General features: G+C 40.8%; 1 protein-coding gene across 1 annotated transcript; it reads left to right on the forward strand.

Moving 5' to 3' along the window:
• Positions 1–1227: 1227 nt before the first annotated feature.
• Positions 1228–26499, forward strand: elnb (elastin b). The gene is made up of 49 exons (XM_079355145.1): positions 1228–1321; positions 2539–2689; positions 3383–3534; positions 6321–6521; positions 6826–6951; positions 7400–7558; positions 9137–9247; positions 9522–9605; positions 9696–10262; positions 10591–10671; positions 10792–10839; positions 10950–11012; positions 11120–11167; positions 11291–11353; positions 11447–11491; positions 11592–12101; positions 12298–12333; positions 12416–12883; positions 12967–12999; positions 13104–13889; positions 13997–14026; positions 14363–14461; positions 14657–14710; positions 15449–15484; positions 15574–15798; positions 15883–15927; positions 16219–16272; positions 16510–16602; positions 16704–16727; positions 17427–17441; positions 17602–17646; positions 17823–18071; positions 18265–18450; positions 18553–18591; positions 18678–18734; positions 18849–19109; positions 19240–19296; positions 19383–19808; positions 19950–19991; positions 20193–20513; positions 20693–21265; positions 21420–21446; positions 21535–22041; positions 22726–22782; positions 22945–23025; positions 23185–23232; positions 24065–24088; positions 24450–24515; positions 25027–26499. The coding sequence occupies exons 1-49, from the start codon at positions 1294–1296 to the stop codon at positions 25068–25070; spliced, it is 7545 nt and encodes a 2514-aa protein (XP_079211271.1). The 5' UTR covers positions 1228–1293; the 3' UTR covers positions 25071–26499.
• The last annotated feature ends 688 nt before the right edge of the window (positions 26500–27187 follow it).

Below are 27187 nucleotides of genomic sequence, written 5' to 3' on the forward strand. Positions count from 1 at the left end.
ATTCCCATTTAGACCTGTTAAGTAAGTTGTTCAGATTGTGTGTGTGTGTGTGTGTGCGTGCGTGTGTGTGTGTGTGTGTGTGTGTGTGTGTGTGTGTGCGTGCGTGTGTGCGTGTTTGCGTGTGCGTGTGCGTGAAGGCTCTGGGCCATAACATTTGCAAATGCAACTCTTTGGCACAGATCAGTAGTTAAAGTCTGACTCAAACCCTTACATTCACAAGCATTATTTTATCAAGACAAACAAATGCATGTACCAGTGTGCACTTCTGTCTGTTTTTCTGTCCGCCTCCGTCACACCCTCTTTCTGTACCTGTACTTCTGTCTGTACCTTTAGCTCCCTTTTCCCTTCAATGCTTGTGTTTTCTACCTCTGTCACCCTGAGGGGTAAATTACCAGTCTGGTGGGAGGGGGTGAGCTGTCCTCCAGAACACGCATGCCCAAATATAGCCAGCAGACATTAGGTAAACGCTAGGTAGACGTTAGCTAAACTCAAAACAGGCACTACTCAGTCAGCTACTTTATTTGTAACACCGATATGCCTCTTTGAGCTGGCAGAGTTGAGGAAACATGGCACTGCAGGTTGTGCGGTTGGATATGGGAAGTGGACAGCAGGTGCACTACAGAGAACCAAAGCGTGTGTTTATAGCAATGACTGTATTTACACACATTACCACAGTGATGACTGAGTTTGTTTAAAGAAAAACACTATAACTTTGTATTAAAATATGTTTACGTTTTAACTTTCAGCCTGGTACTCCATTTTTTGTTGTTTTATTTCTGACCAAATCCAAAAACCTGTTTGGTCAACATGTTTCGCTGTTGCTACAGTAAAGCTGAATATGATAAGGTAGAAAAATAAAAGCATAAAAAATAAAAATAAAAAAAAATAAAAAATAAAAGCATTTCTTTCAGACTTTGAACCAAAGTTAAACGAGCGGAAATCTCAGAACCCCTCAGCAAAAATCTTCTTTTATCTTAAACCAACATATGCACCTGGGAACGGATGCAAACTTCTCAGTAATTGTGTGTAGCAAGCTTAGCATTAAACAGCTACCACTGCACAACCAGTAAAAGCTGCCTTATCTGTTCTTGGTCCACAGGATCCCCCGCAGCAACCGTTCAGATTTCCTTGTGAGTCTTAATTTAACAGCAAGAGAGCTCGGACTACAAACAAACTTAAAACAGAAATAAGAACATTTCCCATGCTCATTATACAGAGCCCAGAGAATCCAGAGATTAAACCAGAGGTGGCAGAAATTCTTTGAAGACACATGAATCAATCTTTATCCCGCCAATGTTTGTTTTCTCATTTAATCTAAACTGTAAGTATGTTTGTGTTCTTACTCTTTCTGTGTGCATAATGTGGTATGTTAACAATAAGCTATTCACATTTAGAGCTGAGAAAACAATAGGAAGGGCAATGGTCGTGACATAAATGTATTGCTTGTCACTGTTTTCAATATTTACTGTCGCAGATTTGATGTTAAGAAAAAAAAAGGGTTGTAATTTATAAACTCTTTGCGCTCATTCAGTCATTACTCAGTGTCATGGAAAGCAAAAGAGTGCCTAATAAGAAAGGCATGAGCCATTATGTCACCATGAAAGACACAACAGTTGTGGAAAGTGACACTCAGAATGATTTAAATATTTTGATATTCTCACTAAACAAACTAACTCTGCTATTGTTTGTTTTGTTGACCCCACCAGTTCCGAACTTGTATAACTTTTTGAGTAATGCAGTAAGTCCCGACTGACTACACTGAGTGAAAAAAGATATTTGAAACTGACAGACACACTGAAGACAAAGACGGAGAGAACAGATGTGTCTTTGAAATCACTATACAGTTAAGGGAAATGTAGGCATCTGCTGCTTATTTAGTTAAAAAAAAAACGTATCTGTCCATTAATGCTGGTTATAAACTGTGTCAGTCTGCAGAATCAGACAAATCCCTGTGTTGCTGGTAAGATTCTTACGATGTTGATTCTAAGTCTTGACTTCACACAAGAGTTTGTGACCACAGAACATAAAAATGTATAAGGCTCCAAGCATATAGTTTTCATTTCCCCCTTCATTCTTCTTACTCTGGTATTATATCACTGCATAACTATGTAGTTCAATCAAAGTTAAACACAAACATACCAGGCCTAAAAAACAGAGCAATAAAACATTTTAAGACCAGTTATGGGTGCTCAGGTAGCACTGCGCCTGTCCCCCCCCCTCCTACACCCCCAGGCATATGCACATAAGCACGCGCACACACACAATATGCCAAACTGTTGGCTAAATCACTTATGATTGATTATCTATTAAGTCATCTAATCTTATGGATAAGGCTCTACAGTATACATTGGTCAAACCCCAAAATATTCTTAACCAGAGGCCAGTGTTTGTCTTTCGCAGGTGGTCATGGGGTCCTGTAACATAGGTCAACAGAGGGTGTAAATAATAAGACAAGACTCCCCAAGTGTTCAAGTGTTTCCCCAAACATCAGCCTCTGTGTCTTGGTGCCATGAGCTCATATACTTCATCTGTTCCTAGGCCCATTACCTCCAGACAAAGAAAATGTTTCAGAATTCTGCCAGGTTCAGAGATCGACCCTCAAGAACTGGGACAGGACCAGCCGGCCCAAACATGGAGAAAACCCAGCAGCGATACCAATGGTTGAAATGAAAACACTGATTGTGTCCAGGTATGCTGACTAGTGTGTCTCCATGGCAGCGTAGACTTTCTAAGAAAGAATTTGTGAGCAAAAAAAAAAGAAAAACACAAGGATTTGTGTATTAGAGTGACTTCATTATTTTCTTCTCTAGCACCCCCCCCCCCCCCCCCCCCCCACACACACACACACACACACAAAACAAACACATACACACACCACAGACATCAGTCACTCATTCATATAATGTACACGTCACTCTCAAAATGAGAAGGTGGCTGCTCTTGTTTAAAATATTTAAAACAGATATTTAAATAACATTAAAAAAGATTACAATAAGGATAACCTGTGGCTATATTTAGATGCTTTTTGTTTAAAAAAAAAAATCACAAAATTACTGGATAGGACATACTTGGAGACTACTGGAACCCTAAGTTTTTACAATTCACAGAGTCCTCTACCTCTCATACATGTTCTCTCTCACACCTCCCTCCCTCCCACCCTTCATTCTTTTTTTTGGCAGCAGAGATCCAAACAGTCTCAAACAGTCACTGGGGGTAAGAACAACCCCTTTGGTTTAATGAGGTGATCCAGTGTATTTTCTCTCCCACTCCCACTCCCCCTCCTTGTCTCTCTTTCTTCATATATCTCTTAGCCAATTAGAACGTGTCATGTCTAACATCCTTTTTTTATGCTCTCCCTCATTTTCCCTCCTTCTCTCTTTAGGCCTTGTTGTGCCCTGGTAGGTTTGCGGAGGATAAAACCTGGAGTTTGGGAGAGGAGAGGGACATTTTGGAGAGAGATGGCGAGAGGGACGGCGGTCACTTACCTCCATGGAGTCTTTCTCCTGACTCTGTGGAAACCCTCGCTGCAAGGAGGTGGGTGCCCTTTTAGTGCATGTGTGCAGAGCTCAGCTGTGCAGCACCTGCGGATAAGGTGACACATTTGATGCTTTTATTTAGCAGTGTGGGCAGGGGATTTATTTTGTCTTTCATTTTATTTTTTATTTTTCTATCATTTGTATCTATTTGACTTGAGATTTTGTGCGCTGTATACTGGTAAGAAGGGGGTCTAGGATCGTGCCAGACATTTTCAGATGGAGATTTTTGATGATAAAAAATGGCCTCCTGCAGAATTTTAAAGAATGCATGATGCAAGAAAACTGAAAATATCTCTAACCATCAAACTTACTTCAGTGTGGTTACAAGAAATTTGACAAACATTTTTGCAATATTATGAGTGGCAATTTCTCACATCATTATAATCATTCTTGCTGTTTTTAATGTTTATGAGATGCATGAATGGATTTGTAATCCAAGAAACAGATGTTGAAATCATTCACAGGTTTGTTGTCACATTGGTGATCTGACAGAGAGAAAGGATTGACTGAAGAAGATGTCTACAAGTAGTGCGAACTCCTCTAAGAATGGAGCCTTACTTTTTCTAAACAGTTAACTAATTATTCTTTGTTGGCATTATTGGGGGGTTTTTGTTGTTGTAATTTTTCACACACTTAAAAAATGGTGGTAAAGCTGCTGCTACTACACTGCTTTTAACTCACAGGTGTTGTCTTGATAAAAGAAATTCATTATGTTAAAAAGAAATTTGAGAGGCACTGGGTGATCTAGCAGCGATGTCAAGCTCTGCCTGTTGAGCCTATAGTCCTCATCACATCTGTGGTTTAAATTCAACCTCAGAATTTGGCTGCATTTTGTCCCTACTCTCTCCTCCCTGCATGTTCCGTCTCTCTTCAGCTTCAAAAGGCCCCCAAAAGCAACATGGTTATCATGTTGACCTGAAACAAACCACGTAACAGCTGGGGGAATTAATGTTAGTCCTTTTTCACCTTCAGACACACAAGTATTGCAACAACTAAATATTGAAATGAAATGTTAGTACAAGACTTCATTTATGAATAGTTAACGTGTTATAGACCTAAACCCACCACTATATCTTGTTGTGTTGTATTTTTATGTCTTGAGTTCGGTGATGCTGGAATATCCCTCTCACTATTAGGTTAGCATTGGGTTGTAAAGGAGGAGAGGGGGTTGGAGCAGTCCCAGGCTACGGTGTACCTTTAATAAATATAATGTCAGGGTGAACCACTGAACGGTCCGAAGAGAGTAAGGAGACATGCCATTGGTTGTTTGGTTCTTTTGTTATAGTTTGTTTAGAATTGGGTGATCATTTGAATTTCAGACACTAAATCCTGAAGGTATGTAAACTGAAAAGTCTCTGAGCCAAACTTTTTAGTTTGATAGAAGTGTCTGTAGCTCAGTCCAGGGACTTGGTTTGGTAACGGGAGGGTCGTCGGTTCAAGTCCTGATGCGGACAAAAATATGGAAGTTGTTCTGGTAGGTGGAGAGGTGCCAGACCACCTTTCGTGCACTGTCGAGTTGCCCTTGTGCAAGGCTTCAAACCCCCACAGCTCAGCGGATGCTTCCAGTGGGGGCGACCGCCGCACTCTGAAATCTCTCCATTAATGCATGTCCACAGGTCCTGCTTGTGCCTGTGTGAGATGAAAAGATATGAAATCCCCAAAGTTTGCAAGACTTTTTGGATTTTTATATTAATTCAGTCAACTGCTGTCAGTAGATTTTCCCTCATACATTGATTTGAACGTATATGAAGAGTCACTTAAGTCAGTGGAGTTCTCTGGGGATCATTAAAGTTACAATCCAGAGGAATGACCAGCACACTAACAATGCCCCATTTAAAGAGTGGCCCACCAAATGTAGTTACAGTAGGGTGTTGTAAAGTGAATCATAAACAGAGACTGGCATTACTTTTTCAATAATTAGATATTGTTCTTGTAGAATAAAAATTGTTTTCAAAATTGTGAACCCTGGACAACATGTTGAAGGAAAAAATGTGTTTTCATTTTCCTGGTTAAAAGACCTCGAAAAGATTCAAGTGCATATTTTTACCTGTCCACTAAATCTCAATAAAGCGTTATCCTAAAACAACAAGAGTTTGTTTGGGGATTGGGGGGTTCTGTCCTTCAGAATCCTGCTGGAAGGGCTGAATGACTGAACTGTTCAGTTATTTACAGCTTGTTCTTAATGTGTTGGACATGGCATTGCTGTGAGATCAGTTACTCACATTCTTTAGGAATCCCTACAGACCTCTTCTTTTCACATCTGGACTATGGGATCCTAAACAACTTTTCCTTTTATAGTTCTTTGCTCTGTGTTTCTATTTTTGGCTATTGTGATTCATGAAACAGAATAAAGGTGCAGAAAAGATGAGAATGATTACCACAGAATCATGTGTTTTGGATGAAGAGAGTAACTCAGACTCACACAGAGCAGAGGGTTGAGAATCTGTGCTACGTCTTTTCGTCTTGTGTGGCATCCCATTGTATTTATACATTTAATGATGTATTTGCACATTTGTAGTGTCCTTGTTATCTAGACAACTTAACTGTGTTTTATGAGGTGTGGGCAAGGAGGAGATAATTAGTTCCTACTAGAAGTTAGGAGCAAGTAACAATGAAAACATAATACATTTTCCTTTTCAGCTAATATAAAAAGAATTTATGTCTTTTGTATCATAACCAATTTTTTTAACTTTAAAGTGGCACATTGACACAATATTGAAATGGCATTTATAAAATGACATTGTAGTCTTGCTTGACAAACTCCAAATTGTTGCTTTCTATCAGGTGTGTATATACCTACTGGTGGAGCGACAGGAGGAGTTGGAGCCAGCACAGGAGCAGGTGCAGGTCCAGGGACTGGGTTAGGACAAGGTGGGACTGGATTTGGTCCTGGGGGATTTGGGACAGGATTTCAGCCTGGTGGAGGGACAGGACCTGGAGCAGGAGGGGCAAATGCTGGTCTAGGAGGGTTTGGACAAGGAGCTGGTGAGGGTGAAAGCCATTTATGTTTACTGTTGAATTTATCTTGATGATTACTGACATGTTTAACGAAAGGAATTCATTTCAGATGCTGCTGTGTTCATGGAAAATGAGAAAAAAAAATTGTACGACCTCTGAGTGAATTGCCATATTTGGCATTTTGAAAAAAACATCTTTTAGAAATAATGCCTTGTGTACCAAAATAACCAAATCCAGCCTTATATATGGATATAATGAATAACAGATCTTCACTTGCTTTAATTTTTTTAGTTTTATGTCATTCTTACATGCCAATTACTGTATTTCTCAGGGGGATATGGTGGGCGAGGGCCAGGGGGAATAGGACTGGGAGGAGTTGGACCAGGTGGTTTCCATCCAAACACTTTTGGCCAGGCTGGTGGTGGGGGAGGAGTCGTTCCTGGAGGAGTTGGTTCTGGTACAACAAATTGTTTGATGTCATGATTTATTTATTCTTATCGAGCTAGTAGCTACTTTATAGTAAATGTTACAACGCTTTCTATTTGCAGGTGGAACGCAAATCATGGAACACTTACCTATTGTTATAGAGCTTATTCAATATTGTGTTTCGTAAAATCCCTATTCAGAATAAAGGTTTTCAAAGGCAATGAAGCTCATGTTGAATAAGAAACTCAACATGAGAGCTAATTTAAGATAAAGAATTGTACTTGGGATAAACAAAACCAGTCATTTTCTTAATCTGCATTGGTGCCTGAAACAACGGCCTAAAGGAAATATCTCAAACCTGCTTGAAGTTTTTTGGGTTTTTTTAAAACCATTTTATGTGAAAAGACAACCCTACTGGATCTACACACCCCAAACCTCTAAAAAAGGTTTGTTTTTTCTTCTTCTATAATTACCTGCAGGAGGTGGCACAGGAGGGTTTGGAACAGGAACTGGAGGACAGGTACCAGGTGGCTTTGGACCAGGTGGTGTCAGTACTGGAGGCTATGGAACTGGACCTGGAGGAGTTGGTCCAGGTAGTTTTGGACCAGGACTCACTAGTGCAGGTGGCCATGACACAGGTATGGAGTTATTTTTTTTTTATCCTTTAACATATTTTGTCATAGTATCAAACCATACATTTTTTTTAGGAATTACCGGTAAGCAAAAACAATGGCTTACTTGTGCACAGGATCTGATGTAAAAGACAATAAGCGATTAAAAAAAGAAACACGTCACCCTCTTTAGAAAACAAAGATCCTCTTTCATTTATTGCAAAAGCATAGGATAGTTGTTTTAATTATTACAAGCTGCAGTTTCATTGGGCTACATAAATTTGCGAAAGAGTATTCACAATCAGTAAAAACAATCATGGAAGATAAATAATCAGTTAGCTGGTGTTACTTTATCCATTGCGGTGGAGGAATAGTCATGCACAAAGCCTTTTTGTTGGTTCCATTGTAGAATTGAAATCTTTTGGAAATTCTATTAAGCTTATAGCTTAAAAACAAAGGGTGTGTTTACGTCCTTTACAATAAGGGGAAGTTTCCCTCTCTGGATCATGAGTCAGTGGTCAGCCCCTCTACTGTAAATATTGTTACTCTGGTCAATTCAATGGAGTAGGAGACTTGCATACATGTACCATTATTTCATTTCCTCATTATCTCAAGGTTATAAGCTATTGTTTTGGGGCCACCCATGCGCGCGCGCACACACACACACACACACACACACACACACACACACACACACACACACACACACACACACACACACACAGCAATGATGCATTAAGCATGGCAGGTCCCTGATAAAGGACGGAAGTTGTCACGTCACTCAGAAAGATTGCTTGGCTTTGAAATTCTAGACCGTTATGTTTTTTCAACAAGTTGCCTGTGCAAGCTAAGGAATGTCGGTGATAACATCCAAACGATTTCTCAGGAGGTTAAACCATAGTTTTGTGGACACTTTTAAATCACACCCATTTTGCCAATGGGTCACTATAAGCACGAGATACAGACTCATAGGTTACATTTTCCAGTTTCCTTAAAGTCTCGCCATCTTAACCGGACATGTTTTTTCATGTATGCTGAAAAATAAGGCCCCAGTAGTGTTTGTTTTGCCGTGCTCCACCTTGAAGAATAAGACCCAGACCTCCTGGTTCACCTGAACAAACAATGAGAGGCTTGTATTTATATTCGCTCTGCTGTCAATTCTAAAAGGAAAATTCACTTACAACAATTGTATGTTAAGCAAAGTACCCAATGAACACACTGGCATAAAGACACTAGTAAGCACAGGAAAGAAACAAATCCATTAATCAACTGATATCAGAAAACAAAAGGGAAAGAGAGAAGTTCACTCATAGCAGTTTTAATTTAAAGAAAAAAATATTCCTGTCTCCCAGCCTATTTATATTTTTTGCTGGCCAATCTACAGCCAGATCCCTGTGAGAGATTTTGTTACAAAATCAAACACACACACTACTACCTTTTGAGTTTTTTTTCTGGGGCAGCCATTAAACATGTATAATATTTTTAAAAAGGGGTGGAGTCAAAAAAGGACACATTGAATTCATTAAACTATGATGTAAAGTAATTCAGTCATTAAAGAAAGCATAGGTAGAACTCAGCACTGTTTCTTTTTGATCTGATCATTAGGCCTTGGGACAGGGGTTGTCGGGGGAGGGACAATTGGTGCAGGAGGCCTTGGTACAGCCAGAGGTCAAGGAGGGTTCGGAGCTGGAACAGGCTATGGACCTGGAGCTGGAGGTCTGTGGTTTTTATTTGCTTTTTGCAACAGGTATTTCATGAGTGTATAAATACAATATGTTCAGTATTCTAAAGCCATGTTAGGATGATATATATCATGCCACCGCTTTAAGCATCATGCTAACATGAGTGCAAGCCAAAGGAATTTATCAAACTGCCACAGAGCTGCTTCTCTGAAACACCAAACAATATGGCGAACCAATGATTCACTGGATAAATTGCATGTCTATCTCTTACCTTAAAATATATTAAACAAACTGCTGCTCTACCACAGGTGGATATGGAGGTGGTTATGGACCAGGTGGGGCTGGACAATACCCGGGATTTGGTGGAACTGGTCCTAAACCTCCTAAAACAGGTTTTTTTTTTAAATCATTTTATGAACATTGCACAGATTGCTCCCTCAGATATGTGATTGTTTTGTTGTTTGTTTGTTTGTTTACATTAGGAGGAGCTAGAACCTCACCTGGAGGAACAGGTTATGGGCCTGGTGGTGCTGGATTTGGTCCTGGTGCTGGATTTGGTCCTAGTGGTGCTGGACTAGGGCCCGGAGCAGCAGGATTTGGGCCCAGTGGTGCTGGAGTAGGCCCTGGGGGTGCTGGATTAGGCCCTGGGGGTGCTGGAATAGGGCCTGGTGGAGCAGGATTTGGGCCTGGTGGTGCTGGAATAGGCCCTGGTGGAGCTGGATTAGGGCCCGGAGGAGCAGGATTTGGGCCCAGTGGTGCTGGAGTAGGCCCTGGGGGTGCAGGATTAGGCTCTGGGGGTGCTGGATTAGGGCCCGGAGGAGCAGGATTTGGGCCCAGTGGTGCTGGAGTAGGCCCTGGGGGTGCAGGATTAGGCCCTGGGGGTGCTGGAATAAGGCCCGGAGGAGCAGGATTTGGGCCCAGTGGTGCTGGAGTAGGCCCTGGGGGTACTGGATTAGGAACTGGTGGAACAGGATTTGGGCCTGGTGGTACTGGAGTTGGACCTGGTGGGGCCGGAGTAGGGCCTGGAGGTGCTGCTGTGCCAGGAGGAGGTAGATCAAATAATCTACATTATTTAATGCTGTGTTAGACAGTATTTATAAATGTGTATATAATTCATATAATGATTTAAGAGTTTCCAACGACTGCACTAAAGCTTAATTGTACATTTACTATTCTAAAATTACATTTAAACATTTGTAATGACAAAAAAGAAACACTGTATATAAAATAAAAAAAACTTATTTTAGTATTTAAAGCATTCAAAGAGATCACTCTAGGAATTACCAGTGCTATGTAACAGAAGTGTACTATTTGGTAAATATCTCTCGAGATTGGTTATTTCTTCTAAAGAGACAATTCATTTAATCCCTGTTGCAGTACCCACGCTACCACAGACTGGCACAACAGGGGGCGGACCTGGAGGAAAGAGTAGTGGAAAAGCATCAAAGCAAGTACCAGGTAAATAACGTCTTTGTGAAAAAAGGACGTAAACAACTGTGAATTTTATAATTGATGATCAACCACAAACACTGAATATTTTTGAGTATATGTTCTAAACTTGCAATTGCTGTCACACAGGGGTTGGGGTGCCTGGACTTTATCAAGGTGGATTGGTACCAGGACAAGGTGGGATTCAAAACATGAAACATTTACCAAAAGTATGAAAACTAATATGCTGTATGAGGCATTCAGTCTGTAAACTGAAGAAACGGTTGTTTCTCATCCTCCCTGACTAGGGTTTGGTGGCCGTGGTGTTCTGCCTGGAGTCGCAACTGGAAATGGACTTGGACCTCAGAGTGGTATTTGAATGCACTCTCTCATAATAAATACACAATGATAAATAATAAGCGCATTTTAGCTTGGCTTACATGTCCAAAAATAATAAATGTTTACTAATTATTCTCAGGGGCTGGAGTACTCGGCCAGGGAAGTGCTGGATCTGGGGGAGCAGCAAGTATTATGAGAATTTTTATAAATCACTTGATCTTTAAAAATAAAAATCCTTGTTGACAGTAATCAAGGCTTCCATTTAGTTTTTCACAGGATGAGCATCTCTGTTGTGTATTTTTTACCTCAGGTGGCCGTGGACAGCCGTTGCCTGGGGTCTTTCGTGGTTACCCTCTTATATCCCCAAAATCAGGTACACAAAAGAAGTACTGCAGTCACTGCTGTCGAATTATATGATAGTGATATATCTGAAGGAAAACTAAATTATATATTGTCTTAAATATAGGGATGGGAAAATCAAAGAATCCAGCTAAAGCTGCGGCTAAATATGGTACAGTAAAAACACATTAGTTCAAGTTTGTAACTGGTATTGAATGGTATGGAATATGCATTAACTAATCAGGAAATTATCTTGTATTTTGCTTGACCAGGGGGAGCTGGAAGAGGTGCACTAGGTCAAGGTGGCACTTTGGGGGTTGGGACTGAAAGACTCCCTGGAAGTGGACCTGGAATTGGAGCTGGTGTTGGAACAGGAGGTGGACCTGGATTCGGAGGCGGTGTAGGAACAGGAGGTGGACCTGGATTCGGAGGCGGTGTTGGAACAGGAGGTGGACCTGGATTCGGAGGCGGTGTTGGAACAGGAGGTGGACCTGGATTCGGAGGCGGTGTTGGAACAGGAGGTGGACCAGGATTCGGAGGCGGTATTGGAGCAGGAATTGGACCTGGATTCGGAGGTGGTGTTGGAACAGGAGGTGGACCAGGATTTGGAGGTGGTGTTGGAACAGGAGGTGGACCTGGATTTGGAGGTGGTGTTGGAACAGGAGGTGGACCTGGATTCGGAGGGGGTGTTGGAACAGGAGGTGGACCTGGATTCGGAGGTGGTACTGGAACAGGTGGTGGACCTGGATCTGTACCTGGATTTGGAGCTGGAGCTGGAACAGGTACATTTTAATTTAAGTACCTTTTGTGTCTAAGGGGCGAATGCACCTAATCAAACAATCAATTATAAAATATAATTTACCATTCCCACAACTATTTCAACAATGAATATCTTATTATACATCATATGATTTTTGTACATGTTACAGTGTGTATTGTATATTATGTTAAATAACTGTGATATGTTTTCGGCCATAGGTTATGGTCTTAGCTCTGCAAAAGCACGCAAATATGGTAAGAAATACTTTTTATTATATATATAAAATACAAATACAATTAAATTAATCAACATCCTTGTTTATTCTTTCTTGTACAGGCTATGGACCAGGGGGAGTTGGGCCTGGTGGTGCTGGTACAGGCTATGGACCAGGGGGTGTTGGGCCTGGTGGTGCTGGTACAGGCTATGGACCAGGGGGAGTTGGGCCTGGTGGTGCTGGTACAGGCTATGGACCAGGGGGAGTTGGGCCAGGTGGTGCTGGTACAGGCTATGGACCAGGAGGAGTTGGGCCTGGTGGTTCTGGTACAGGCTATGGACCAGGAGGAGTTGGAACAGGTGGTGGCTATGGTACTGGTCTAACTGGTGCAGGCACTGGGTCAACTGGAGGACTTGGAGGTGGAGGACTAGGAGGAGTTGGTTTAAGTCCAGGAGGTGCAGCCACAGGTGGTCTTGGTTATGGTCCTGGTGGTGCCGGATCTGTCTCTGGAGGTTTTGGGCCAGGTAGAACTGGTTTTGGGACAGGTGGAACCGGAACAGGATTAGGAGGAACTGGAACTGGACCTGGAGGTGTTTTATTTATTTATTATACCATTAAAAGTTTGAGATTAAGTCTAAAGTAATTGGATAATCAAATCATATTCATATTTCAGGGTATGATGCCAGTGCAAAAGCTCGTAAATATGGTAAGCAGTGTAACAAAATTGGTGAAAAATAAACGTGTATCAATGTTAATTGAATTCCAATGAAAAAAGAATCAGAACAACATACTGCTTTGTTCCCACAAAAGGTATGCTAAGTGGAGCACTTGGAGGTGGTGCTGGAACAGGCTATGGACCAGGAGGAGTTGGACCAGGTGGTGCTGGAACAGGCTATGGACCAGGAGGAGTTGGACCAGGTGGTGCTGGAACAGGCTATGGACCAGGAGGAGTTGGACCAGGTGGTGCTGGAACAGGCTATGGACCAGGAGGAGTTGGACCAGGTGGTGCTGGAACAGGCTATGGACCAGCAGGAGTTGGACCAGGTGGAGCAGGTACAGGCTATGGACCAGGAGGAGTTGGACCAGGTGGTGCTGGAACAGGCTATGGACCAGGAGGAGTTGGACCAGGTGGTGCTGGAACAGGCTATGGACCAGCAGGAGTTGGACCAGGTGGAGCAGGTACAGGCTATGGACCAGGAGGAGTTGGACCAGGTGGTGCTGGAACTGGCTATGGACCAGGAGGAGTTGGACCAGGTGGTGCTGGAACAGGCTATGGACCAGGAGGAGTTGGACCAGGTGGTGCTGGTATAGGCTATGGACCAGGAGGAATTGGACCAGGTGGTGCTGGAACTGGCTATGGACCAGGAGGAGTTGGACCAGGTGGTGCTGGAACAGGCTATGGACCAGGAGGAGTTGGACCAGGTGGTGCTGGAACTGGCTATGGACCAGGAGGAGTTGGACCAGGTGGTGCTGGAACTGGCTATGGACCAGGAGGAGTTGGACAAGGTGGCGCTAGAACAGGCTATGGACCAGGAGGAGTTGGACTAGGTGGTGCTGGTACAGGCTTTGGACCAGGAGCTGGCTTTGGACCGGGAGGTAGGATGGAAGCTTCATCAAATTTATGTAAAAAGAAACAAAAAAATCACTTTTCAAATATGAAAATTCCTGTTGATAAAAGATATTTATGTTTTTTAATGTTACAGGTTATGCTGGAGCAAAAGCACGCAAATATGGTAAAAAGAAATCACAACAAAAGTTTATGAAATGCACAATTATCTGTGATATTAACTGTAACATAAACAGTTTTAATTTCACTAATGACCTGGGCTCCACTGTAACTTTTCTTTCCTGTTGTTTTTTTTTCTGAGTATTTTCTGTTGGTGCAACTATTTCGTGTTTTCTATTGTTTGCTGATCATAATTCTGCTCTGTATTTTTATACATAAAAAGACAAAAATTAAAATACAAAAATGTGTTTTACCAAATTATTTTTATTCTAATCACAATGACAACTTCTTTATGAGTACATTTCATTAAAGCTATATCTCACCACAATTGATTCTTAACAAGGGCTTCCTGGTGGAACTGGTGGAGCACTTGGAACTGGGAGAACAGGATATGGACCTGGAGCTGGTTATGGTGCAGGACCAGGATCTGGAACATATTCAGGTGAAAATTTGAATGTTGATTATGTTTAATAAACTTTATCAAATCATGAATTGCAGAAATTCCCTAACTACATAAAATATTAAATTTAAAGGATCTGGATCAAAGCCCACTATATATGGCATGAGAATGTCCTTTTATTTGAAAATGATAAATGTTAAGGGAAAACTATTTTATATTGATATGATCCTGGTTCAGGTCAAGTGGGGGCAGGTTCTGGTGGGGTGCCTGGAGGTGGAGTAGGAAGAGGTGGTAAGTTGTATGATGATATTAAACCTTATAAAACTCATGACTTTATATTTATGTTTTCAAATGTTCCACACTTCAAAGTATTTTGGTAAAAGTGGGCTTTATGAGTGACAATGGAAGATTAGGTTGGTTTCAGTATTTGCATAGAAACATCTAGTTTTTCAATGTTTAGACCTACAAAAATATAACGCCTAAAAGGCAGGTCTATTGAGAACATGTATGAGCTATTCCTTTATTGACCTCTATTGGTGGTTATTAAGAATTACAGCAACAGATGCATTTCACTACATCTGGCCTGTTACTAAAAAATAATAATAAAACAAATATAGGAGCAGAGAGGCAACAGGCAATTTCAGTTGACCACAATTCTGTTCTGTCATTGATAATAATTATTCCAGTTATTTGACAGTTTTTGGGGAACTTGAAAAACAAGAAGGCGGTGAAGTTTCCTCCATTTTTTAAAAATCCCTCCATGGCCTTCAAAATGCAGATCAGTACAGGTATAACTTGGGTCAGATATGCCTCAGAATAGAATATACAATTTTAAATTGTTTTGTGTACGTTTTTTGAAAGGCATCCTAAAACTACTGGACTACATAACAGAAATCCCCATCAGAAAAGTAATAACAAGCACAGGTCTCCAACTCTTTTGGTCACCTATAACTGATCTCACATGTGCAGGATGTAAATACTGTTTAGAGTCAGAACATACATAACCTTTTTATTTGTTGTAATCCTTAGGCTATGGCACAGCTGGATCAAAAGCTGCTAAATATGGTAAGATGTTTTTTGACAAGACTTGACAACATAAAACCATGAGTCAGTACACTTCTTGAATATATCAAATTTTCTTTCAAAATCTGTAGGTCAACCTGGTGGAGTTGCACCTGGGGTAGGAACAGGGACCATCACTGCAGGAGCAGGAAGAGAGACTGGCACATCTGGAACAGTAGCAGGAACTGGCACATCAGGAGCAGGGACTGGCACACCAGGAGCCGGGACCGGAACAGCAGGAACAGGGCCCAGCACTGGTGTTTCATTAAACGGCACCAGTACTGGTGGCAGTGCAGGGACAACAGCAAGACCCACAGGTAAGTTTCTTGTTTAAGGATTATAGATGCAAAGGAAATAATTTATTAAATTATTTGTGGGAGATAATCTCTCTGCTGGTTCAGGAGGACTTGCGACCACAGGAGGAACACAAGCTCCGGCATCAGAAGGTATCTGTACAGTGACAGCACAAAGCAGTATGTAGTTGAAACTAACACATTACATAACACATTAGTGCTATCTAACAACAATACATATACATTACATAATTCCATTGATATAATGTACATATAAAACATAATTTATCCTTTTATTTATCTAAAACTTGATACTGCTTTATACAGTGTTTTTCCAACATCAAATGTGTCAATTGTAGCTTATATTTTATAAGATAAATAATTCTATCCATTAAAAATGCTATTAACACATTTGTGACATTTAGTATTTTTCCCTTATTCCAGGTGATGGCGCTGCTGGCAGTGTGATAGAGGGGTCTGGAAGTTCTGCAGGAGAAGGTGACCTGGCTGTACTCTTAGGAATCCTTCATTACTTGTGCAAAAATCATGTGCAAAATTGGTGCATCAAAAACATATAGAAGAATGTCATGATTACAGAACAATTACCCAATGGATACACAGTGAACACAAGTACTACATCTTTCACACTTAGGTTTCTTTGTATCACTCTGTATATCTTGTTTAAAGAGGCTTGATATATACAGTAAAAAGTCAATTTCTTAACTTTTAAAATAGGAGGAACTGGTTTATCTGGGAGACCAGTGGGTGCAGGAGGCGATGGAGATGTACTGAGTGGCACAGGGATTCCCATCATTGGAGAAAAACCAGGTATTTCACTTTTTTAGGCAACATATTAAAACGCTACTTATTTTTTTGTATTTGCTGTGTTGTCCTCTATTTAAATGTTTTATTTATTTATTTCAACTCAGGTTTCAATGGAACGGCAGTACCAGGTCAGTTTTATTTTATCCTGTTTGAGTCATGCTTGTCTTCTCACACTGCATGTTGATCTGTTTTAATCAGGGTGCCTGTTAGTTTCTTTTATTAATAGATCAGACAGCTAAACACCACTATAAAATCCAAGACGCAATTGGTTGTTAAAAGGGGGCTCTTTAAGTATATTCACACTGCATGGTTACAGAACCTAGGGTTTCACTTATCTAAAAACAATGTGTGTACAACTTGCCTGAAAATAGTTTGGATGTAATATTTATAAAATGTGCTAAAAACAGTGATAATAAACTATTAAACTAGGAGAAATTATAAATGTTAAAATACTGTTGCCATTTTAAGGAAACTCAACACATTTTCTGAATGGTTTAAGTACTGCATGTAAAAAAAGGAAAATATTTACTTTATTTTAATACTTTTTGATCTCATATTTGTCAGATTTGTCAGTAACGGCGTTTAATAGTAATGTTATTGGATGTAAAATATAATAGGACAAACATAAATATAAAGCCTCCATAATATGAAGCAGTAGCAGCTTTACAGTTGTGATCTACCTATCTGAGTTTTTAAACAATTGTTCATCCAGTATATTCATGGAGTTAAACTTTTACAAACGTATTAAAAACAGTTTCTAATAAATGAATAAATGTTATAGGTACTTTGGACTGGCCTGACTTGTTTTCTCTCTTCCTAAACTTTAGGTGGTACTGATGAAGGTAAGATTTCAAGCTACACACACACAGTGCAAGTTAGCTATTCAAACTATGCCTTCTCAATATGATTGATGTTATCACACACTCTTGGCAGGATTCTTGGAGATGAAATCAAAGACCATACTCTCCTATATTAAATTAACTTCCCTGCATGATTTTTAAGGTTCAAGTGGAACATTGCCTGGAGCCAAACCTCTCAAACCCCCAGGTGAATACATTTAATTTCTATTTCATCTTAGAAAATAAACCAGTCAGGTTTAGGTATACCTTGCTTCCAGCGCTTACAAATCGTGGCATGAAAACAGTTGGAAGGCAAGTATTAAAATGTTTGACCTAAAATGTCCAAATCAGACCAATACTGTTAAAGTTTCTTTCTGCCTGCAGGTGTCCCCAGAGGGGATACGCCAGGTGAAGGAGATGGAGATGGGGGTCCTGATGGGGAAAGAGTTACTACAGGAGGCACAGGTAGAGGACCCGGAGGAGTGGGAGTGAGTCCTTCCAGTGCAGGTACAGAGACAGGTGTTTTGGGTGGTGTAACAGGAACTGGAAGAGGAGACAGTCCTGCTACTGGAACTGGTGTTGGACCAGGAGGTGAAGTCGCTGGAGTCGGGGGGACACCAAAACCACCACAAGGTACCAACTTTTCTTTCTATGTGTACAATTAATTAAACATCTACCATAATCGATTATCTGCCTTTGGTTAGCAAACTTCCAATCCAGCCTAATATACAGTTTTTACCAAAGTCATATTACACTATAGAATATAAAATATCTATTAATTGAAGAAAAATATGTTATCATATCTCTTATTTCTTTCTATATGTAGCATATGGACCTGGTGGTAGTGTACTGGGAGGTGCAGGTAGCGGACTTGGTGGAGTAGGTGGAGTGGCGAGAGAAAGTACTGGAGGAGGTCCAGGAGGAGTTGGAGGAGGACAAGGAGGAGTTGATTTGGTACCTGGCACTGGTGGGCCAGGTGGAGTAAGAACAGGAGCCACCAAACCTGGAAAAAGTGAGCCTACTAAGTTTTGGTCACTAAAATCTTTGTGCTTTTATTATAAATCATCGTCCCTCTCCACCAGACTGTTCACATGTCAAATGTTATTCAACACAGGCTATATTGCTGGTGGAGGTGGAGTTTTACCAGGTGGAGGTATGTTTACTAAGTGCAACTTAACTCCCCGATTAAAGTCAACAGATGAGTAAAACTGGCCTATAATTAAGACATTTTCCTCTAAGGAATACGTTACCCAACAGGAGCTGGAGTAGGACAGGGAACAGGAAAACTAGGCAAAGGTAAGATACATTTCACTGATTTTCTCCTCTGTTAATCAAACACGTTTTTTTCTTAAACAATGAAGATAAATTGAGCATCTCTTTTTTTTTTCTTTTTTTTTTACTTTCTGTCAGTATATGGAACACTTGGAGAAGGAGGACAGGTTGGGATTGGGCCTGGCAGATATGGCACTGGTCCAGGAGGTTATGGTGCAGGCCCTGGAGGTTATGGGGCTGGCCCAGGTGGATATGGGGTGGGACCTGGAGGATATGGAGGCACTGGTGTAGGTGGGAACCTTGGAGTTGGAAGTGGAAGTTTAGGTGGACCTGCGGGAACAGGCCCCGCTGGAGGCAGTCGTGGACTGGGGGGATATGGTACTGGTGTGGCTCCTGGGGGTAAGTTGACCTTGATGGATCAAATTAAATGTAATTTTTAAATCTATTTCTATTTAAAAGGAACAGGCAACACGTAAATGTACCTATAATTCAAATATAAGTTTGCTTATAGATATTCTTTGCCATCTAGGGTCAGGATATGGCACAAATCCAGGACTTGGTACTGGTACTGGCAAACCACCAAAAAGTAAGATGTGAAATAAAAGATATACAGAGTAAAAAAAAGATCAACGTTTATACAAAACACATTATTTGGATCCATATGTGTTTCAGGTTATGGAGGAAGAGGTCGTGGTACTGGTATTGGTCCTGGTGGCTTTGTTCCTGGGGGAACTGTTGGAGTTGGTTCAGGACTGGGAGGATTTGGACCAGGTGGCTTTGGGCCTGGAAGTTCTGGTGTTGGTAGTTATGGACCAAGTGGAACAGGTCCCGGTGGATATGGACCCAGTACTGCAGGGACAGGACCAGGTGCAAGGCCAGGGGGTTTTGGACCAGGTGGTGTTGGCACAGGACCAGGCGGCTATGGACCAAGTGGAGCTGGTGTTATTTCTGGTACAGGAACAGGAGGAGGCTTTGGACCAGGTGGAGCCGGCACAGGAACAGGAGGAGGCTTTGGACCACGTGGTGCCAGCACAGGAGCAGGAGGAGGCTTTGGAACAGTGGGCCAAGGATTAGGAAAAAGGAAACCGCCTAAATCTGGTATGTTATGTTATATATTAAACAAATCGGACAGTGTTCACCAAAAAATCCTCTCCAAATTAACAAGCTTATTTGATCTTTGACCATAACAGGTAATATGTATGAAGTAATATTTATTCAGGCTATTAACTCTTATGACAGGGTATGGATCATCGTCACTTGGGGGAGCTGGTTATGGGCAAGGTGAGGTAGTCCTTCATTCGAGCTCTTCAAAATGTAATAATAAAATCTAATTCCATATTATGCAACAAAGAACAAGTAGTTATTTTATATCAAGATAGCTTACTAAAGCAATGAAGCAGGCATAAAGATGCACCACAGGAATGCTTTCTGGAGTAAAACCAATTTGGGAAATTTAAAACAGTGCAATTATTCATGGTGCAGGGGTTGGACCTGGTGGAACAAATACTGGACCTGGCAGATATGGACCAGGGGGCTTTGGACCAGGAGGTGTTGGCACTGGAACAGGAGGCTTTGGACCAGGTAGTGCTGACACAGGTAGAGCAGGTGGGTTTGGACCAGGTGGTGCTGGCACAGGAACAGGAGGCTTCGGACCCGGGGGTGTCGGCACAGGAACAAGAGGCTTTGGACCAGGTGGTGCAGGATCAGGAACAGGAGGCTATGGGCCAGGTGATGCAGGACTGAGAACAGGAGGATATGGTCCTGCAGGGCAAGGATTGGGAAAAAGAAAACCATATAAATCAGGTAAATAATGTTAAAACACATATACAACAATTTACTCCACCAGTGCAGATACTGTTTTGGTCCTTCTGTTGAATGTTTTATAGAATATAATACACTTTATTGTCCCCTTGGGGAATAATGCAAGTAAGTAGTAATATCACTGACACGTCAGTATGAAATTATCTATGCATATTTTCTAGGTGGGCTTGGACCTGGTGGCATAGGTACAGGAAATGGCAGATTTGGACTTGGTCATTTTGGGCCTGCGGGGGCAAGCACAGGAACAGGAGGAGGCACTGGACCAGCTGGAGCTGGTATAGGAACAGGAGGAGGCTTTGGACCAGGTGGTACCGGCACAGGAACAGGAGGAGGATTTGGACCAAGTGGTGCTGGTACAGGAACAGGAGGAGGCTTTGGACCAGGTGGTACCGGCACAGGAACAGGAGGAGGATTTGGACCAGGTGGTACAGGCACAGGAACAGGAGCAGGCTTTGGACTAGGTGGAGCCGGCACAGGAACAGGAGGAGGCTTTGGACCAGGTGGAGCCGGCACAGGAACAGGAGGAGGCTTTGGACCAGGTGGTACTGGCACAGGAACAGGAGGAGGCTTTGGACCAGGTGGAACCGGCACAGGAGCGGGAGCAGGCTTTGGACCAAGTGGTGCTGGTACAGGAACAGGAGGAGGCTTTGGACCAGGTGGAGCTGGCACAGTAACAGGAGGAGGTGTTGGACCAGGAGGCCAAGGATTAGGAAAAATGAAACCGTCTAAATCTGGTATGTCAGGATAATATGTGAAACAAATGGGACCGTGTCAATCAAATATTCCTCTCCCAATGTAAATGCTTATTGGATTTTTCCATCCATTATCTTAGCTAGAACAAATAGTTGGCATAACCGTTGTTGACTTCAGAATTTCTCGTTATTTCAGTTTATGGAGGAGCTGGATATGGATCAGGTGGGACAGATGAAGGATGGTTATTATCTTATTACACATTTAAGTGGCACTCTATTATGCTTACATATTCAGATCTACTTCCTATTAGGAATATTAGGAGGTGCTACAGGAGGTGGTCCTAGCAGAGCTGGAACTGGAGGCTATGGCCCAGGAGGTGCTGGAACTGGCAGCTATGGTCCAGGAGTTGCTGGAACCGGTGGCTATGGCCCAGGAGGTGCTGGAACTGGCGGCTATGGCCCAGGAGGTGCTGGAGCTGGCGGCTATGGCCCGGGAGGTGCTGGAGCTGGTGGCTATGGCCCGGGAGGTGCTGGAGCTGGTGGCTATGGCCCAGGAGGTGCTGCAACTGGCAGCTATGGCCCAGGAGGTGCTGGAGCTGGCAGCTATGGCCCAGGAGGTGCTGGAGCTGGCAGCTATGGCCCAGGAGGTGCTGGAACTGGTGGCTATGGCCCAGGAGGTGCTGGAGCTGGTGGCTATGGTCCAGCAGGTGGTGGGACTGGGCAAGGAAGATATAGACCTGATGGCCAAGTAGCAGGAAGCAGGAAGCCTCCTAAGTCAGGCTATGGATCATCTTTGGGTGGAACAGGCTTTGGACCAGGTAAAAATCTCCCCTGACCATATTTATGCTCTGCTGTGTACTATAAGTACAATCACAAATTGTACGTGACACTTAAAAAGACTCAATTAAATATTTTGACTGTTATATGTTTTACTTCTGGTCAGGCCATATTATGACTTACTGGATATTTAAAAAATCAAGAAACTTGAAACTTTATCCCTTGAGTAAATTTGGTATTTAAAACACTCACCAGCATCTGTATAACTTATTTGTATTTACACCCTGCAAACTCAGCCTGGACTTTGTTGCAGAATGACTAAAGATGACAACTAAACTAAAGGAGCTGGTGTCTTTTAATGTTTTTAAATCTAAAAGAAAGACATGGAAGCAGATTCTATAGAATAATGTTGATGTTTTAAGCTCGACTGCTTGAATTACTGACTTCCAGATTTGACTCAGATGGTCCTATTATGCAAAGTGTTTTGTAAATTGTACCTTTTCTTCCTTTGTGTATTTGTCTGTAAATTTGTGTTTTTTGCTGCTGCCTGTTTTGGATAGGTTGCCCTATCCTATAAAAGAGATTCTTAATCTCGATGGGACTAACCTGGTTAAATAAAAATAAATAAAATAAAAAATAAAAATGACTGACAAACAGTATATATCCATCATGTTACCTGACTTCATACAGCTAATTAATTGTATCATTTTATCTATGCTAATCAGGTGGTGGCGGTGGGGTGATTCCTGGAGCAGGTACAGGAGGTATTGCTGGAGGGCCAGGTAAGTTTCTAGTTTATAGGAAGAAAATCTCATCTGAGAAATGATTCTGTTAAACATGTCATTAAAAAGAGAAATAGTAAAGCCTTACCTCTGCTATAAGTATAAAGTTTATCCTCAGATGACTTTTTGTCCTTAAATTGACATTTATACTTACCTGTCCAGGTGGTGTAGCAGGAGGAACAGGAGGGGCAGGGGTTGCTGCCAGAACAGGCCAGGGAGTAGGAGGAGCAGGTGGCTTACCAGGTCAGTTAAAATTGAGCACTGCTAAACTAAACTACAATAACAGTATTTACATTATTACATTAGATATTTTGAGTTTATATCTGTCCTGCCAACTGTTGAGAACTCTATATCTTTAAACACTTAAAACAGTTAAAGGATTTAATGTGTCAATTGTTATAGGAGGTGTTGTCCCTGGCTATGGTGGGATGGGGGGAGGAAGCTATTCAGGTAAGATGTACTCACATAATCATTTTTGTCCCTGTTTTCAAACAAATTAAAAGATTTAAAATGGAAAAAAGAACAATTATGATAAATATTTTGCATACCTTAAATTTGACAAATACACAATGACTACTGTTGTGGAATTTTTTCCATTACCAAAGAGTGAAAATAAGGAGTGAGAAGATCTATTCAAAAAGGAACCCCAAGATCGATCTGGTCTCAATGAACATTTATTCGAAGGCAAGATAAGCGTTCGAAGACCCCTCTCTCACACGGTGAGGAGAGAAAGAGGCCCAGAGAAAAGGCAAACATGAACACTTAATCATTTCCATCACATTACACAGATCACTCCCCCATCACGCCACATAGAGCCACTGCCCACCTGGCAGGGCACCATCTATCCCCTAGTGTGAGAAAAGAGACTACATGACTATTTACCATCTCCCAAGGCTGAGAAGGAGATGGAGTCCAGTGAGAAAGAGCCTGGGTGACTCTTCCCACATGTACAGAGTGTGAGAAACAGAATAGAGGGAACAAAATGATGGGAAACAAAACACCTAATATGCTGTGCATGTAGTATTCTAAGACATTTCAGATACATTTCATATGACAGATTCTATGAGACCTTCGTACAACACATATAGTACACATGGAGTAAAATTTTCCATAACACTACACTTAAAGTATGAAGCAGAAAATGTTTCTGTCTTCAGCATCAAGCTTTAAATGGTTAATATTTGTTAGATGATATTCTCGCTTCTTTTTTTCTATTGAAATATTTAAAACTAGAAAGTTTAACAATTGTCTATTATGACTATTTCTTTTTATATTTCCATAGGATATGCAGGGTCTGGACAAAAAAGTAAGGAAACTCAGTCTGTACCCTTTCCTTTTAATTGACTTATATGTTTGTCCCACATGAATGGCATTCACACATAGACTTACATACTTACATCATGATCCAAATGAGGTCTCTGAAATATATTGTCCTTGATGTATAAAGCTTCTAATATTTATGTAGAGGTTTTCAATTAAAAATGTGAAAAGCAAATTATGCATCTATCTTCAAAATATCTAATCACAAAATAAAACATTCGTAGGAATACATTTCTTTAAAAAAAACTAGCTGTCTGTGTCTTCAGAATGCATAGTGCTTGATGTTACTGGTATGTGATTTATTTGTTTATAACTGCAGCATAACATATTTTTTTCATGTCCTTAAGCAAAGGCACAGAAGGCAGCCAAATATGCAGCCTTGCAAGCCTTGCTGGGAGCTGGAGGCTACAGAGGTGAAGACTGAAGATCTTAAATTGTTCAAAGCATTAATATAAACCAGACTACTTATAAGTTCCTAGGGATTCAATACTTTATAAGTTGAGTATTAGCAAATATCCCACTTTTTTATTTTATGTATAATTAAATGATCCCTTTATTAGTCTTCTACTTTCAAGCGGCCCAAGTTGCATAAATGATGGATGTTTTTGTTTTTTTGTGCTATTATTTACTTTACTTCAACAGAAATACATTTAGTGACGTGAATTTTTTTTATCACCTTTACTCTTTATCAAACTTGTCTTAAAATAATTTCAAAGAGCTGTGCATACTTGTAGCCTTAGTCATAATGAAGCCAAAAATACAGAAACTGTTAAACTGACTGTTGGAACTACAATCATTTCACTAACAGCTGTTTTTAAATGTGTGGTTTGAAATTGATTATTACTTATTTTCCAGAGTAGTTTTTACATAAGGCCTGTTTTTTTTTTTCAACTGAAGAATAACTGTCTTTGTTCTTGTGTATAGGCACCGGCTGTCAGGGTAAATACTGTGGCCGAAGGAGGAAGTGAGAGGCCAACACACAGGAAATGACCTCATTAAAACAACAGTGGTGCTATTGCATTTTCCCAGATTGTAAATGTCTTACCTGCAATAGAAGCTAAAGCTTCAACAAATTCCAGATTTTACACTTTTGTTTTGTTATTATCTAATGGTCTCTTTCAAAAAGAGCATTGGTTCTCAACCATTTATGGTTTTTGTGATTCCTCAAAATCAGCCATTTGTTTTGTTGTGTTATGGTTGTGTCCATGTCGTCCATTTTATTATATCCCAACAGACATCACAAGTTACTGTAGGTTTGGATCGGGGCACAATTGTAATCATTTTCCCCTCCCTCAGTCACATTGTTACTCTCCTAAGGACCTGGTTACCAGGCGGAAAACCATTTAATCAAGGATCATGCTTTCTTTTTAAGTTGTGATACAGTGTGATGTTCATGTTATATATTGAACATCGCTTTGTTACACATGTTCCTATGCAAGTATCCACATGAATCCTCTGGGTGAAGATTGCTAACAAGGACACCCTCAGGGCAACTCCTTCAGACCTGTCTGCATGCTGACACAATGTTTTAAAGTCTCCAGTGACACGCTTGACTGATTGAAGGTCTGCAGAAGGAGATATATGTTTGATTAATTCACTGTTTTTAGCTCTTGCATCAATGTGCTAACACTTGAAAGATATATTGTGTAACTGATCTAAAGTGGTAACTTCTGCTTTTGTGGAATTGTGAACAAAAGTGAGGATTTTGCCAACGTGTGATGTTTGGATTGGTCATGATCTGATCCTTGAAAAGCCTTCTAACTTCAGAATAATCAAAAAAGTGAAAGATGTAGGTCCTCAGCTGTTAATACTTTGTCTTTCCCTCCATTCAGAACACAAAGGCACTGTTTTAAAGCGTTACAACACTAAAGTTGACTTAGCTTAGAGTTTTAGCATTTTTTCCCATGAGAAGGGTGTATGTTTTTTTTTTTTTATGTTGTGACTTAGACCTGAGTTTTGGTTGTTGAGAAACACAATGTAGCTAAATGTGAGATATTATAATAAGATCATTTGAATGACATGCAAAAAACATTGATTACTATTTGTTTTACTTATTTTAGTATTGCTTGCAGATTGTTCACTTTTTCAAGTCTTTTAAATTATGACAAAAAGCAGAACAAGCTGAGTGTTATCTATTCAATGTATTTTTTTTGTATTTTAAGTGCATTATTACAGTTTTACATATTTGAGTCATTTTGTTTGATTTTACACTTGTGTACAACAATAATGAAAGATGTGTTTTGTCCTTGATGCTTGCTTGTTCACTTTGAGCTCACGTGTGTCCCTATTATGTACCTCATCAGGTGTTTTTAACAGCTGTGTTTTTGATGTGGCTCATGAGGAGAATGATGCATTTTGTACACATTCAGATGATGTTTAATGAAATAAAGAAATGACAGACAGAACTGTTTTTCCATGTTAGTTGTTATTTTAAAGCAACTGGAATAATTGATTGTGGTGCACATTATTTGTCAAGGCCAGGGCAAGAGGAACATGTTGGCTAGACATGTAAACCTGTTGTGACAAGCTAATAACCACACTGAATCAAGAAGGAAACAACACAATTCCGTCTCGACTGACCAAAAAAGTTATTGCAGCAGTTAAGTGTTACTTAAGTTTACAGTTAAACTTAACCATTTTAGATCCTAAGACTCAATGAGCATGAACACATTTACTAGAAGATTCTTGATAAATTTACTCTTAACCAGAGAAGAAGAATCACTGTGTCGCTCTCACGGCTAAATAATCAGAAGCAGAGCTGCTCTCACATAATCTGAGGTTATCCAAACTCCATACTAAACAGTATTTCTTGGTGTCCTAGCTGTGTCCAATTCTTGTCTTAACTCTAAGTCTTTGTTTGTTGTTGGTGATGAATATGCTTCACTGTGAGGTCAGGAGAGTGTAGTAATTGGAGCATTCATAAAGAGATTATGCATGTGCTATTGGGAACAGAGCTCGTTTCCAAACACAGAGGCTCTCACACCACTCAACAAACTTACTGTGTTAAGTGAACACCCATTGGGGTTCATATTTGAGGATTTTTCAGTTAACACTCACAATGTTAGTGCGTAGAGGGGTGTAACTG

Source organism: Symphodus melops, assembly GCF_947650265.1.
Source record: "Symphodus melops genome assembly, chromosome: 11".
Classification (NCBI taxonomy): domain Eukaryota; kingdom Metazoa; phylum Chordata; class Actinopteri; order Labriformes; family Labridae; genus Symphodus; species Symphodus melops.